The sequence below is a fragment of the Rhyacophila brunnea genome, unplaced genomic scaffold (genome assembly GCF_057557595.1).
Source record: "Rhyacophila brunnea isolate RB1 unplaced genomic scaffold, BYU_Rbru_1.0 scaffold_22, whole genome shotgun sequence".
NCBI lineage: Eukaryota > Metazoa > Arthropoda > Insecta > Trichoptera > Rhyacophilidae > Rhyacophila > Rhyacophila brunnea.
The window spans coordinates 22302251-22319829 of record NW_028232882.1 but is presented as its reverse complement, the minus strand read 5'-3'; the positions used below and the strand labels follow the sequence as shown (position 1 = coordinate 22319829).

General features: G+C 39.3%; 1 protein-coding gene across 1 annotated transcript in view; it reads right to left on the bottom strand.

Moving 5' to 3' along the window:
* The window catches only part of LOC147070219 (meteorin-like protein), a 237307-nt gene extending 220642 nt beyond the window's left edge, over positions 1 to 16665 (bottom strand). The window contains exon 1 of the mRNA XM_085949702.1: positions 16238 to 16665. Coding sequence (XP_085805828.1) covers positions 16238 to 16401 — 164 coding nt within the window. The 5' untranslated portion in view covers positions 16402 to 16665. The remainder of the gene's footprint in view (positions 1 to 16237) is intronic.
* Between the last annotated feature and the right edge of the window lie 914 nt (positions 16666 to 17579).

The window sequence follows — 17579 nt, the reverse complement described above, 5'->3', positions numbered from 1 at the left end:
AAAACTGTCGCCAGGCCGGGGGTGATGTTTTATCCGACTAAGGAGGGCCAAGAATCGACTGCCACAAAGGAAGCGGTCATGAAAACTATTGTGCCTGAAACTTTGGGAGTGCACATCACCGGGGTACGCAAGATCCGGGGAGGCGGGATCATCGTGCATCCCAAAAGTGACGACGAGGCTAAGCGGCTCATGGCTGCCCCTGGGCTGACTGAGGCCGGCTTAAAGGCCCAAGTCGCGGGGAGAAAGCTTCCCCGCGTCATAATTTTTAATGTACCCATTGAGACGACAGAAGAGCAGCTCAAGGAGGCAATCATAAACAATACCCAGGAGGCGTCTGGCCTTGCATCTGAGGGTTACGCTGGAACTAAACTGAGCCACAAGGCGGGACCGAAGACCGAACGTTGTCATATGATAATGTCGATCCCTGGAAAGGCTCGAGAGGCGCTGCTTAATGATGGCAGACTTTTCATGGGGTGGAATTCGTTCCCTGTGCGTGACTTTTGCGGAGTTGTCAAGTGTGCAAAGTGCCACTTATACGGACACATGGCTAAGGGTTGCAACGCTAAGGTTACAACGTGCGGCCACTGCACTAAAGAAGGGCATGACAGAGCAGACTGCCCCACCGCTGACGAACCGGGCAAGTGCCCTGCGTGCACGCGCTACAAGAAGCCGAACGGCCACTTGGCCACCGATCCCGACTGTCCCGCGCGCCTACACGCTATTGAGGAGGAAAGAAGCCGCACTGATTACTGTCCGCAATGATCTCCTTCGCTCAGATAAACGTGGGCAGAGGTCGAGCCACATCTGCCGAGCTGCTTGAGGTTGCTCGGGATCAGAATACGGACATAATTATGATACAAGAGCCATACGCCTTTGGTCCCAATCGGGGCCTAAGCGGTGGCCGTATCATACAAGCTACCCCGAAATCTCTAGCTTGCATATTTGTAATTGACACCGCACTGACTGTGTTGCATCTCTCGCATCTATCCAATGAGCTCTTCGCGGTGGCAGAGATTGCTAATAACAGGGGGCTCTCCATTGTAGTTATATCTGCGTATTTTCAGTACAGTTCTTCTACCCTGTATTGCACAAAACAACTGGAGAAAATCTTATATGCTTGCAGAGGCAAGCAGATAATTGTTGGGGCGGACGTTAACGTCCAGTCCTTGCTCTGGGCCCTCTCTGGGCCCAGACGTAACAAGGACAAACCTGAGCCACTCGAGGAGCTCTTGGCCGCCTTTGATTTGACGGTGCTAAATGACCCTAACGGGCCGGCCACTTTCTCCACCAGAAATGGTGAGTCACATATTGATGTCACTCTGACATCCAGTGGCGTTGCCAGACGCGCCGTGGACTGGCAGGTCCACACGGACGCGGTGGCTAGCGATCACCGTCTGATCACATTTTCGTTCAGAGTTGCGGGAGATGCGGCCCCATTGAGCCAAACCGAGAGCCTACTACTTCCCAGGCGCTTTCGGACGAGCGGTGTCAATTGGGATGCTTTTGACGTCAAAATTGGTGGACTGGCCTCTGCCATGTCGGCTGACGATCTCCACCAAAGAGCCAATGACTTGACTGCGTTCATTACTCAAACTGCGGAGTCCACGCTGGGTAGAACCTCTCTGAGGCCACCCAACCTTGCGCCATGGTGGATACCAAAATTGACGTCTTTGAGAAGGACCATGAGACTTGCCCAAAGAAAATTGCAAAGAGCTAGAAGATCTCAGAACGACTTACCCAGAAATGACGAACCTACGGAGATTGCTTATAAATCCGCAAGGGCAAAATTCAAAAAAGAGTTAAATAAAGCCAAGAAAAAGCACTGGCGGGATTTTGTCTCTGAAATGGGGGGCTATGATCCGTGGGGACCGCCTTTCCGCGTGATAAAGCTGGGCTCAAGGCCTGGTAAAGTCATGGCGGCTATGCGGCGCCCCGATGGCACCTTTGCGATGGACAGCGCAGAGTCTGCATCCATACTGCTGGAAGCTCTAATTCCACAGGACATACCTACGGCACATGAAGATGACAGAACCTGTCAACTAAGACTATCTGCAATCTTGCCGTTGGAAACTCACCATTCTCCTGAGCTTACCCAGTCGGAGGTGGGATTAATTTTTGATGGCCTCAGGGCGGGCAAAGCCCCCGGACCTGATGGGATCAGCAATGTGATTGCCAGAAGGGCGTGGCTTCGAGCACCTCATGAGATAGTCGGGCTGTATGCTGACTGCATGAGCAGGGGCATCTTCCCGGACTGTTGGAAGAAGGGTCTCCTTAGGATTATACCTAAGATGAGCACACGACCACCGCATGACCCAAAAGCGTACCGTCCAATCACTCTTCTGCCAGTGCTGGGTAAGATATTGGAGCGGTTAATCAGCAGAAGACTGGAGGACCACCTTGAGAGAATCTACCCTATCTCGGAGAGGCAATTTGACTTTAGACCCAGCAAGTCTACTGAGGACGCTATCAGATTTGCACAGAAATTTGTTGAGGACTCAGAAGGAGTTATTGTGGCAGGCTTCTTTTTGGACATAGCCGGTGCCTTCGACACCGCATGGTGGCCATTAATTCTATCTAAGCTTCGGCTCCGACAGATCCCGGGGGACCTCTTTGCCCTAGTGCAAAGCTATTTTAATAAAAGGGAAGTTATATACGACTCTAGCACTGAATTGATTTACAGGGAGACCACCATGGGGTGTCCGCAGGGTTCCGTGCTTGGCCCCTTGCTATGGAATATACTTTTTGACGATGTTTTGACGTTACCTCTGCCACCGGGCTGCGCGCTCGTCGCGTACGCTGATGACCTTCTTTTACTAGTTGGCTCGTCGAGCCGTCCGACACTCGAGCGCGTAGCTAAGGACGCATTATCGAGAATCCTTAACTGGGGTAAGCTTAATAAGCTTGCATTTGCACCTGGCAAAACGGAAGCTATCCTCCTAAAGGGCAGCTCAAGGATAAACATAAATAAGCGATCACCCGCAGTGCGCTTCGGCGACTCTGCTATAAGGTTTTCTCGAGAGGTGACCTACTTGGGGGTCGTTCTGGACGAGAAGCAGACCTTTTTGAAGCATGCTAAAGTAATTGTGGCTAAGGCCAACTCAGCCTATCAGAAGGTTGCTCGCCTGGCGGGCAACAATTGGGGCCTAAAGCCTCGGGCCCTGAGAATCGCCTACGAGGCTATATTCATGGGCATCGCTGGCTATGCCTCCAGCGTGTGGCACACCAAAGCCTCGCTGACAATTGTGAAGAGGGCTCTGCTTAGCGGACAGAGGGCTGCTCTGATTGGCCTTACTAAGGCCTATAGGACCACATCTTCGGATGCCCTGGCGGTCCTTGCGGGGGTCTTTCCCCTCGACTTGCACGTTCAAATTAGAGGATCGATCACTCTCCTTATGAGGAGGATCAATACAACTCTCGCCGGTGTCCCTCTGACACCGCCATCGAGAGTGGAGGGCGTGAGCTACAGAAAAACTGTATCTGAGCTGGTCTACAAGACCGCATATGCGGCATGGCAGGCGAGATGGGTGGCCTCCTCTAAGGGCCGCCAGACTTTTCTATACTTTCCAGATGTCTCGGTGAGACACATGACGAGGAGACTGGTGCCTACCCACTGGACTAGTCAATTCATGACTGGCCATGGAAACTTTGCGGCCAAACTGCAGGGGTTTGGTTTGGCAGGACATGGGTCGGGTTGCTCATGTGGACACGACCAGCAGGACGCAGAGCACGTCCTGTGGGACTGTCCACTTATGGGCCCCGAACGAGCGGAGTTGTTTGCCCGGGTCCGACCCCATTCGGGCCCAATAGGACACGCGGACATGGTGGCAACCGAGGCCAATTTTGCGGCCTTTACTAAATTCGCCAGAGCGTACGGGGGGCGGGACACTCTCGACTCCCCTTGCGACTCTTCAAACTAAAGTCACTCTGATAGTTGCCATATAAATTAACATCATGCATTCGCACTTCGGTGCAAGGTTGCATCACCAGTCCCGTGCGGCTCTGCTCGGGACAAAATGAGGGCTTAAATTCTTTGATCTGGCACACGTAAGGGTTATGTTAGCCGGCCGCGTATGACGTGGCTGCATATACATAACGGGAGCGGAGGTGGGAATTTTACACACCATGTTCTATTAGTAACAATAATAATATATTCATTGACATGTTTTCTTTTTCAAGTAAATGGGTAACGTTTTTAGTAATCTTTATACGATTTAAGAATTAATACCCCCGTCGCCATCACGAAACAAATTGACGTATTCACACCTCGACGTTCGCTCTCAGACTGCCAGTGAGTCCAAAATTTCGTCGCGCCTATAGTTGAAAATTATTTGCCGTTTCACTGAAGTATCTATCGCCTTAACAAATTACATAAATGTCCGTGTACAGTCAACTGTTATTTTTTTTTAAACTCAACGAATTTTGATACCTGTAAACATTAGTTAGGTACTGTCAAGTTAAACGGAGTTAAGACAGTGGCGTCATATAAATTTGCGCGCATTAACCAAAACAAACACACCACACGTCGCTACTTCCGATGAAACAATATAAATTTTCCACCAAGACCACACTTACACAGTTTTGTCAGCGCAGCTACGTAATATACTATCCATTTGTAAGAAATGCAAGTTTCGTAAGTTATTCCGCTAACAACTGCACATTAATTGATCGAAATGGCTGAAAGAATCTAAATTTCTGTCGACATACGTGCGATACGAATAGTGTGAAGTTTGCAACGAATTAATCGCCAATGTAAAATGACTTGCAGCTATATTGTAGGTAATAGATTGTTGGGTTGTCGCTATATGTTTTTTGTCCTTCTTTCCTCGGCGTCTCAGACTCGTTGCAAATGCCATTCTCAAAAGCCTGCAACAAACGCAAGATGTTGAAGAACGAAAGACGAGAAGAACGCGCATTGACAACCCAAAAAATCTATTAGGTACGATAGCTGCAAATCATTTTACATTGCCAATTAATCAGTAACAATTTCACTAAATTGCAATAGCGAAAGATGGAGGTAGGCTGTTAAGATCCGCCATAAATAGTGCACATTAAATGTTGTTAGTCATACATATTTGTTTTTATTGAACTAAGACTACAATTTGCAGATGGTGTTTTAAAAATCAATTAAACCCTGCCTAAACCAAACCATAATCGTTTTGGTATATTTTGTGCGATACGACAAAATTGTGCACACTTTTTCATTCATTTTTTATTTGTTTTCGTTGGATTAAGAATACATAATATTACACATATTATTGATTCATTTTTTAAATTTAGCCCTGCTGAAACCTATATCCGGATAAAATATACTATTCTATCTATAAAATATCCAAAGATATGTATTTAATTGCATAATTTTAGATATTTTATAGATATACGAATATTTTTTTACTATTATCATTATTGACTGGACTGGATGACTTGGTTTCACAGTTTAATTGAATTTTAAAAATTAACCAACACTATCAACACATTGTAGTCTTATTTCAATGAAAACAAATACGTATGACTATTTATGGCGGATCTGAACAGCCAACCTCCACCCTTCACCACTGCTATATTGTAGTACTTAAGTATGTATACTATATTACGATAAGAATCAAATATTAGACTTGCAGCTAATTTAAGCATGACACATAGTCATATTACAACATTTTTATTAGCTCGTATTCTTGTTTGTCCAGTACAAATCTTGCAATCGATTTTTAACTAACTTCCCGACTACCTAGACATTTGAAACTCTTAGAATATATCAGAACACGATGCCAAAGCCATCTTTAAGCAGAATTGAATTCATTTTCAGTTATTTCTGTTTTTTATGGAAAGCTATTTCAGAAAAATCCGTAAAAAGAAAAAAACTATCATTGGTTGCTAAGGGGGTCGTCCTAGCAACTAAATTATAAATATAACGTGCGTTACTATGGAAATCAAAATGATATTTCAGTATTCTATATTTGTTTGTTTGTTTTTTATTTACTTCATATTATCAAGTACAAGTTTGAGCATAACAATTCAACAGAAAATTTAAAAATAGTTGTAGGTATATAAAAAGTTCTTTTTATCTTGTGATTATTCATAATATATTTAGGCTACGTGTAGTAGATAAGGTTTTTTAAAGGAAACCAAATAAGGCTTCACTTGAAAGAAATTTCAACACCTTTGGGAAGTACCTACCTGATTCAAACTAATCGTCCACCGTGTCCCAACACTTGATAGGAACATCTTTTAAATACAGTCACCTGACGGGTACATTACGACAACGCGTTAATAATTATTGTTTAGTTAATTATCAATACGTCGTGGAAAGGGTCGAAGTTGGTGCGCGTGTTCTCATGAGTAGTGGATGTGGGAGTATGTTTCTAAAACGCCAGATAAGCCCCGCGTGGGAATCGAACTGGCGATCTGACACTTGAGAACATAGCCCACGTGCCTCATTACACGAGTGTCCACGTGACATGTCAGACTGACACAGACGATTAATGTATTGTCTGTTAATTTATTAGAGAGAAACAATCATCATTCTTCAATATGTCGACCAAAAAAGCTGTGGATCTTAGATTATAGAAAAATATAGATAGAGATATTGCAAGTGTTTGTCCCTCAAAACATGACGAACTTTTTCACGCACTTGCCTCGCCCCCTTCACGCTTCCTCCGCGACCCTTTCCTGGGTTATTCGAAAATATGTGTGACTGTGTGCGTGTCGTAGTGTTGCCAGATATCGAATATTTATTCCAATTTTATAACTTTACAAGCGATGTTTTTATAAATTATATTATGGCAACACTGGCGTGTTGGCTAGGCACTTGGTAAAACATTACTCACTAAAATCGGCTCATGTGGAGGGCTTGCTGTGGATATAATAAATAATATTTTTTTTCTAGGATTTTTCTTATAGGCATATTATCATGGTTATTTTATTTTATTTTTATTTATTAAGGAAACAAACAGTTACATATTGATTACAAAAATTTAAAATATAATAAAGAAAAGTTATTGCAACCAGCAAAGTTTCCATGTATACATTGTAATATAGTTAAGCCTAACAAGATAGAGAGTAAGAATAACATAAATATAAAAAAATTACATGAGAAAAATGAGGAAGAATAATGAATAATTAAATTCTATACAAAAAAAAGTAACATAAAAAAAATATATATTATATTAATTATGTTTAATGTAAAATATGTTTAATGTAATGTAAAATATATAAGTTATGTACCTTATCAACAATAATTATTAGGAACCAACATTCTCTTTGACCGCCAGAATCCGAGTGACGGATATTGCTGGACTCCAATGGCAATTTTCTTTAACGCAGATGATGCAATAGGTTCGTGAAAAGATTTGAAACGGGGTCTCGAAACTGGTCAGACGAGTAATGCATTTATTAAATTATACCTAAATCTTTAAAAGATGAATATTTCTCATAAACTGAGTATATTTTTTTTTCGACCATGTCCGATCCTAATAAGATCATATGGGCCACCACAGAGTGGAGATAACAGATTAAGAGGTAACAGATTTTGTTTTTACGAGAAATGGATGTCAGCCACTTTGCTCAACATATTAGGTCCATACTCGTGAGTCATACACAGATTGGAAAACAATATATATACTTCCCAGACCCAGGATTCGAACCTGGAGCCCACACGTTATGGGCCGACGCTTAAGCCGCGCGGCCATCGTGGGTAGTATGTTGCATAAAATATTACCCTCAACATAGCAAAATGACTGCAATTAGAAACCAATTTGTGGGTCCTTTAACATAACTACTGAAACATTAACGTACTTGTACAAAAAAACACTAATATTATTCATCAGTCATCATTGTAATCTTCAATTATTAATTATTTTTTCGTTACAGAACGTAATTCTAGGGTACAGAGATACATTGATATTTTTACTATTTTTCCGTTACATGTAGAATAATTTATGGATTCTATTTTATTTTGTATCTTGCGGGGCCTCAAAATATGTCAGTGCCTCGGGCCTCCAAGTCCCTAAGCCCGTCACTGCTGGAGCCTGAAGGTTCGTCATCTGACAGCTCCTCTTGTTCTTTCGTTTCTTTATGAGCAGTTTGCTATCGGCGCGTACGATAAGGAAAGTTTTAAAATAAAATAGGTACATAATAAATAATAATATATAAGTACAGTATATGGGGCATACTTCTCACGAATTAACTACATACGCGAGATTAATCTTTAAAACGATTGAGATAAGAAATACATTATGAAACTAAATAAATAACGGTTATGATAAAAACGTCATTTCCGGAATAGGTAGCTAAGGGAACCCATTTACCGCACCAATCTCCGACGATTTAGAAAAGGACGCTGTTATCTCGCTGATAAGGATAAAATTATTTATAATAACTTAACAATGTGATTAATTAATATTGTTAAACATGCTGACTGTGAAATTAAGTCCCAACTAGGGTTACCAACCATCCCGGAATGGAACTGTCTTTCCAGTATCCCGGTGGGATCATTCCATGCACGTAAAAAGTCCTTATAAGAAAGCCATCTACCTACCATCTACCAATCCTTTAGCATCAGAAAAACGTATCTCATTTCTCTTTATTTTACAGAAGACACCAAACACAAGTAAAACAATTAATAGTAGGCAACTCAATTTGAAAAGCGCATCAGAGAGTATTGTAAGAGTCATTACTCATTAGTTAAATTTTGTCGCAATTAAATAGGATACCTATAGCATTGTCGTCGATGTGCGTGTGCGCGAATAGCAAGAGACGCTGGTTCGATCCTGGCTGGGTGTCATTTTTTTTTTCTATTGGTTATATATTTTTTCAAAAGTGTTTTCAAAATTATGTATGTCCAATTAAATAATGTCACATTCCTAAATCTTAAATATGAATTATTATTCGTTGAATTCTGAAGTAAATTGATATTCCTCTGACATTAATAGTGCCGATGAATTCGTCTTTAAAGTTAAAAAAAATAGCAAAAAAAATACATACTGTAGGCAGGTATTCTCTCTCGAATAGTTCTTCTATTAACATGTTCAATACCACCATTCACTAATTCTCTGGTGACTAACATGTTCAATACCACCATTCACTCATTCTCTGGTGACTACTTTCATAATTTGATATGCTGCTCTTTTTTTATTTCAAATTTAACGGTAAATAAATTTTATTTGGTTGTAGTAAAAACTGTAGGTATCTACTTACCTGGCCAATATTTTATTATTACTCTGTGCGCTCCATTTTAGTGTTGTTATTTTATATATTTTATTATTATTAAAACTTTTATAATAATATGCCTGAAACCGAGAGGTTGAACCGGGATATTCTTAAAAATAACTTTCCATTCGGGACAAAAAGTCGAATTTTCTCATTTAAAATGCGTAACACGTTATACCGTAAAAAGGTATATATATATAAACAAACGGTGGTTAGGTTTAGCCTCGACGGAAAAGGTTGCGTTTTTTCGAATAACCCAGTCTTCCTCGCAGCTGTAGCGTGTTGACATGTAGTTAACGTGCGGTCAAAATCAACCACAGTGTATTGAATTGTTATTAAAAATAATAAGAAGTGTGAAGAATGATCGACAGTGAAAAAACAGTCGCCGTGGGAACGACATTAGTCCTACAACCGCAAACCGTTAATCTGTTGCAATAGCAAAATGGCCAATCGCTGAAAGGTTGTAGCTAGTGCACGATAAGGATAGAAACTCGATACTGCTACCTACGATCTGCGTAGGTACAATCTATGCAGATAACATAACATTACTGAAATCTCCCTGGGAAATAATGCGTGCGATCTGATATGAAAATAGGTTTTTCCTTTTGTGGTGATTACATGGATATCAACTTCAAACATGCGCGAAACAATTGGCGTGCGAGTTGGTCAGCAACACCCGGCACATCAGTGATGAAGCGTAAGAACTGGAGTTTCGAGGAATGTGCACTAAAAAATCGTTAATTTTAATATGTCAATCAAACAGAGACAAGTCTGTATGTAGGTAGTCAGAATCACTGGTTGACGGAAAGTTTTAAACTTTAGATTATGTAAGTAAATCATTACAAATATATTTTGGGTTCTTGTATGTTTACTCGAAGCCTGTTATGGAACGGCAAGATCATTTTCATATTAAGACATTTTATATTTAAACTGATTTTATATGCAGCTAATTAATATGATATAAAGCAGATTACGTTTTGGACAACTTGTTATAGTATGGTTAAATACAGTGAATGCAGTCGAAGGTTGGATTTAAACTGAATAAAGAATAAAATTGTAAAGCTATTTTGATTAAGTACAGGTATTATAAAACAAACATTAATATGTATGGAATTCTCCGACAATATCATTGGAAGGAAGTTTGAAACAATAAGCAATAAATCGAATCGTTATCAAATGCATATCGAGACATTCATTGTACCTACTGCTTATTAATATTTGATAAGAATAAAATAAAGATAACCTCAGATTGCGGGGCTGTAACAACAACAAGCCAGCGGCAAACAAATTTTGAAAATAGCCAAGATACTGGATTATTAATTGTTGGGTTAGGTTAGGTAATCATTCTTGAATTCATGAATTTTGCCGAAATCGACAATGAAAATTGCCACTGGTCCCGCCTGGCTTCCAGTAAACAGATTTGTACCTACCTTGTACCATATTTTGTTTAATCCGCTGAATTAAATAACACAGCTTCTTTTAATGTTTACTTTAATTACCTAGATACGTAGTCAACATTTTTTTTAAAATAACATCTATTGACCTAAAATTTTAGGATCTAATAGGTACTTACTTACTTAATTAATCGTAAAGTAGTGGTGTCACAAGCAAACTTTTTGAATGTCTTTGTCAAAAGTATTATTGATGGTCCTTGTGTTTAATGAAATCAATATGAAGATTTAAATATTGGGATACGGCTTAATAACGGCGCCACTCCATTTATTCCAAGGATTCCAAACAACTAGAATAGGTATATTCAAAATCTTTCACCAAATATCAGTGCAGTGTTCACAGATCGTATGAAAATTTGAAATGAAAATTTTATTGTGAAAAATTGTCAATATTATCAATTTTATCGGTATATAAATAATATAAGTAGTCTTACAGAGTGAACGATTATGTTGCTAGCAATGTGTACTTAGCAACAAACACATTTTTGTCTAATCCCGTCAAATGTATTTTGAATGTTTTAAGCAAGTATGTATCGGATACATTGTATCCATTATTCAACACGGCACGCTAATTATTTATTCAATGAAGAAGGTATTTCAGAAATTTCAATTAATAAAGACGTATCTAACGCTAATGTTAGTTAATGTTTTAAAAGTGTATTTTATTTATGTTATGTTAGAAACAGCCTAAGTGGTATGTCGCTACATTATTCTTCATGTCATGACGACATTATTAAAAAGATTTTATCTCAACCAAAGTATATAGCAGGGCTTTAAAACCACACTTCGCAAATGAAAACGTAACGCTGGAACTGACTCGGCCACGTGCTGCGGACGCCTGATGATGGTCGGTATCCGTAATGCCTCTTCTTCAAATCAACAGGGCTGGATGCAGGGAGTATTCGGCCGAGATGTGTAGTCCTGGTAATGGCAAAGCCAATCTTGCATAGCGAAAGATATCCTCGAAAGCGCCGCGTTGTATACGTATTATATTCCATTTCGGGAGAATAAATTGACGGGAATTCGGGAAACCCGGAAGAAGACTAGGTATTTAGTTATGAGTTTTTAACAAACAGGTTCTCCTTGTAGCCTTACAGAAACCAGAAGTAACAATGTCAACACATTGTTCCTCAGTTAGTGGGATTTCGTTTAAATTGCATTTTAGTTACCATACCTTGCATGCAAATATGTGTTTCATGAATTACATTGCTATCGCCGCACTTACAGGCTTTGTCACCAGAGAACCTATTTTACACTAGTATCTCGAGTGAGCCCTACCATGGTTCTCACTTGAAAGCTTTCACCTTCAGTAATCGAGACTAGCTCCGGGGAGAGAAGACGGAATGCTGGCTGGCCTTTACCATTCTACAAGAGTACAAGACTCTCGGAGGCTACACATTCGCTTCCCAAGCGGACGTTCCTCTTCGAGTATGACGGTCGTTACCATAACACTGAATTGAATGTTTTTCCTGGTTTAGCACATTTGGTATCCATATGCATGACGTATGTATGCATTCATATATTTATAACTTGTGAATATGGGCTCTATAATGCAGTGCCATTTAATCATACATAATATTAGGTACATATTTTATAGATTCAAGAATATTTTTTTATCTGCTACCTGCGTTCCTGTATGGCTGTGAGACATGGCATCTTACTAAGCTTCAAAGGTCTCAGCCTTTGAGGTTAGAGAATCGATGTCTCCGCCGAATCTTAGGGGTACATTGGTACGATCGCGTTACAAACACCTGAGTTCGCGAGCAGACACAGCAGCCTTCGGTCATTGACGTAATCACGAAGAGACGTTTTACGTGGCTGGGACATGTGTTCCGGATGCCGCCAAAGAGTGCGATACTTCGTACCCATGTGGCACAGCCTCAAGGGTTCCGTCGTCGTAACCGGCCCGCCCTCACCCTGCAGCGGTGCTATAAAAGCGATCTACACCCTGCAGGTCTGGAATGGCGGGAGGCGCAAGAGTTGGCGATGGATCGAGGGAAGTGGCGCGAACTTGTGCCTGCCATATGCCCCAACGCTGGGTCGTGACGAGGTGAAAGAAGAATTAGGTAATCTATTACGATTCAGGCAAGATATAAACTGAATTTTATAAACTAGCTAATACCTACCGTCTGCAACCTGCATTCTTAGTTCAATGAAAACAAAAACAAGTAGATATAACTGACAAAGTTTAGTGTGCACTATTTATGACAGATTTTCAACCCATGCCCTCTTTGCCACTGCTAATATAATGTGAATACTTGTATGATATAGAATTAATACGATATTATGATATGCAATGAAAACAGGCATTGCATGCCTACATACATACGTAACTACATATAGGTACAACTATATTATTATTTTCTTCTTATATCCAGACCGCAAATAGCCCGCGGCCTATGTCTCGATACGCCTGCCGTACATGTAAGTGCTAGCCCAAGTTCAAACCGCATTCGCTGTGACTTTTACATTGCCAGCCCATACCAAAATACATATAATAAAAATATTATTGTGTTGTATATTTTCGCTTCATATACTATCAATTCGTCTCAGCCTTGGTAGCAGAAATAATGCTCGACAAGGATTGCGTCCGCTTAAATGGCAACTTAATGTCAAAATGGCACTTTTTAAATGCTTACACTAATAAAAAGATACAAACACAACATAAGAATAATTTCAATTAATGGAATACATACGTCATACATATACAGTAGAATCTTTAGCCAATATATTATGCTTAGTACAAGTGTTCTTACTAATCAATTAAAATTAATACTATTTCTGACCTTTCAAATTAGCAGAGGTGAAACAAATTTCAAGATTTCTCTCAGTGCGACCTGGTTTCTACGAGGGGTAATTATTTAACTTTTAGCTGAGCTTATTTACAGCGTCATATACCTATCCCATATAGAGAGGAATTTTTTATCATAATATACAAAACGAAAGAGGAAAGACTGCAGTTTATTTATTCCTTCAGTGCAGGCACCTCCAATTCCAAGTAGTTTGTGATCAAAACTCACTATTATCGCATTATTGTTCATACATAATCTTGCGCAAATCTAGTACCTAGGTAAATTTGACTGAAAACACATTACAAAAGTAAAGAACACTTGGCGTTCAGGACAACATAGGAATATTACTCGCTTAAAAAACACTTGGTTTGCACCACAACCATATTACTCGAATTTCACATCAGTCGTGAAATTAATGATGTTTTGGTATTGTTTTGACCACTCATAACGTTCATCATTCCAAAGATCGTACTGCGCGACGATAAGGGGAAACTACGTTTCATGTAAAAGGGTGGGGATTCACATCTCCTGTACGACAATACGATTCAGGTGATACGACAAGACTACGAAGGCTTCCACATGGTTAATTTGTAGACGACTTTCAAGTAAGCTGGAGGAAATAAGAATAGAAATGGTTAATCCTTTTTACATGTGCATGACTGAGTGCATATGGGGCATGGTGCAATCAACGCGTTAGACATGCCTGCCTTAATAGTTAATATTGTAGATATGCTATTCCCAACCAGGGACTTGGAAAAGTCTCCCTGTGACGCTTCCATGGCGATTTTGAAGAGCGCCTCTTGTTCGTTACGCCACTATGGACGCACGAAATGGTGTGTAGACATGTCAATTGCTGGAGGTAATGCACGTGATTTTAAAGTTTTCTTAAATGCCGGGGCACTGAATTGGAAGTTACGATGGTAGTGCTAATTATTGATAATTTTCGAATGCAACGCAGTAAATGAAAATTTTAGACTGTATATTTCGTTCAAATCACCTATTAAATTACCATGTAGGTATATCGATATGATATAATCGTCATTATCTACAAACAGTTTACCATATTGCACTCAAAGTATGAGAAACAACGAGCACTACGATCGAAATTTCCAGTTTCGTGTCACGTCCTTACTATTAATAGTAAACTTTGGCTGATACCGTAAATTATGGGAATATATATTGGAGTTTATAGAAATAAGTATCAAATGAATGAATACCTACTTAGTACTTACTATACCATATCATGCTTGCAGTAAGTAGGCACCTACCTATTTAAATACGAACAATGCTTTGGTACAAAAGCTTCGACGCCTACACAAAATATTGAACTTGCAGAAGACAATGCAATGATAACATATTGTCTGTGTGCAAGTAACTAAGTGCATACTACTTAACAGGTCCGCCCCGTCACACATGTGTCCGATACGTGCACTGCACGAGGGCGGCCAAAACATATTTTCATTTTTGATTTAATTGCATAGTGAAATCATTTCGTTGTAATATTATAATATATCTCACACATTTCAAATAAAAGTTTACATGTAAGTAATTAATAAGTACTAAGATAATTTTTGCCATTGCCCTCACATGTTCTTATTTTAGTTTGCAAGCACTAATTTTAATACTTATCCAGAAAAATAAATTGAAACCGATTTTATTGTTCTTGAAATTTGAATAAGGTTTATAAATGAGATGGACGGGGCCCTTTAGATTTCTTACCGGGCGACTGAGTCCTATGTGGTATAGGTAAGTATGCAGAATGCAAGTGTGCATGACGTGTCTATAGTTCATCCATAATTAATATTGACGGTTACGACACTCCGTTAAACGTGTCAGTAGTAAACGGTTTAGCAGTTAAATTTAACGAAATTTATAACAGCCGGTTCTGCGCCAAGATTTTAACTCTAATCTTCCCTAAACTCCCGAAACCAGCGCCCAGATTTGAAAATAGTATCTCTGTTTCTGAAATACAACAGTTTTCAAGACGAAAATAATTATTAATATGAAGTAGGTAATATTATAAAAGTAATACTATAAAAATAAAGTGTTGAAAATAGTTACTACTTACCTAATAACTAAATAAATTAGGATTGCCTATGTAAACTAGGAACCGAAAAGATTGGAATGATCCAAGGGATGCCATCATCAACCTGCTGATGATAATGATGCTGAAATAATTATATTAGTAAGTTATACGAAATTAGAACACGCATTATTATTGCTTCAAACTTCATCAATGCCAATAACCTGCTCCACCATATAATATACCTATAATAAAGCATTAAGACATTTTCATAGCCGCCTTGCCAACATTTTACGAAAATGGAAACTTCCGTTTTTGTTTCTAGAGCCCTCCAGTTTTTCTTCAATTTTCATTTGTTCGCGTACGTCTTGGTCTGAACTAGGGATTATAATTTCTTACGTCTTTCTATAATCTAAGGAAGGTACATAATATTTTTGTCATGGCCTTACGAACAGCCAGACTATCTCAAATTACGGTGAGTAGCCAGATATTTTAAAAGAGTTGGGATATAGGTACTGGAATAAAATAATCCGAAACCTAAGTTATACCTACCTATTTGTGAAATATGTAGCGTAAACTTTTCAAAGCAACGTTAGAACAGGTTTAATAATATTGATGCATAATACATATATAAAAATAAAACAATTAATCCATTGTGTAAAATAGGTTACCAAGGTATAACAATATAAACCTTGACCTTTTATATCCATTTTACATTCAAAAATTCAAAGTAATTATTATGTTTTGTGATTATTAGTGAATTTTACCTTCCAGTCCAGTCGCAAGCGTCTCCCATGATTCCAGCAGTCGCCAGGGTCACAAAATAGAAGGCAACCAGCAGATGAATGTAGCAGGACCCCATCTTGAAGACGATATTCCACTTGGGTCCAATAAATATGGGGAAAAAACAGTTCGCGCGGTCACCGCTCATCCACAACCACAGTTTTCACAATTTCTCCACACATTATTAATACATCGTATATCACTTACTATCGACTAATTCACAAAATTATGTACCAATGAATTTGCTGATGTTTTAAAAAATAACAGTAAAAAATCTACACAACTCAAATGTCAAAACAATTAAATATTTTATTTATTTGTCCACATAAAATTATCAAAGTATTTTGTATATTTCACAGATACGCGACGATGTGTATTCACTACATTAAGCAAACGTGTCTGAATATTCACTTTAATATATAATTTAACAGGAATAATCACCATGCACAGATATTTGGCGGTATTGAGAGGTTTTATTTGTCAACAAAAAGCACGACATGGCCGCTGAAAATCGAAACGCTCAGCGTGACCCAACCGTACCAGTGGTAAACTTAAACTAAAATTCGAAAAATATTTTGTATAGAATCGAGGCGACCACTTGCTCGCTTCATCGGTTAACTTCACGCGTGTTATTACTGCATGGCGGCATTCTTGAAGCGCAACCAAAAATAGACTGTATTGCCTTGTGACAACGTTCATAGCTACATGAAAATTTAATCAGATGTGACGTTCCGTTATCGTGTAGCCACTTTAAAATCAACGCGACAGAAAGAGATAGTAGTAAAATATTATCTATCGAGTAGCCGCCATGTCATATTTGAAATATTTTTTTTATAAGTTCTGGTTGGTACCTGTAAAAAATCTGGCACGCTTTCGTTGCATTATGCTGCATTGTACAACGACGGATATCACATTACTTGTTAACAGTGACGTCCCTAGATAAAATGCCGCCCCTAGGCAGCGTCAAAATGCCGCCCTATTTTTTTTATCATCCTTTCATTACTCCAATATCTAAGAAATGTGTTGCATGAAGCATGGCCCCCGCATCCTGAAGCGGGCCCCCAGGCTAGGATCTTTGGCAGCCCCCCTACCTATCGCTAAGGATAAAGGCAGTGTGACGTACAGTACTACAGTAATGTTTTCCAAATGGTGTACGCGTTAAAATTGATGTGTATATTTAGTGTTTTTTTGTATATTTTAATACACCCATTTGAATTATGGAGTATTTGAGTATCGCTACACAATTACAAATTGTATTGTACAACCACATAATTTTAAATATTACTATTATCGAAGAAAATAGCGCCGCAGGCGAATTTTTTGCTA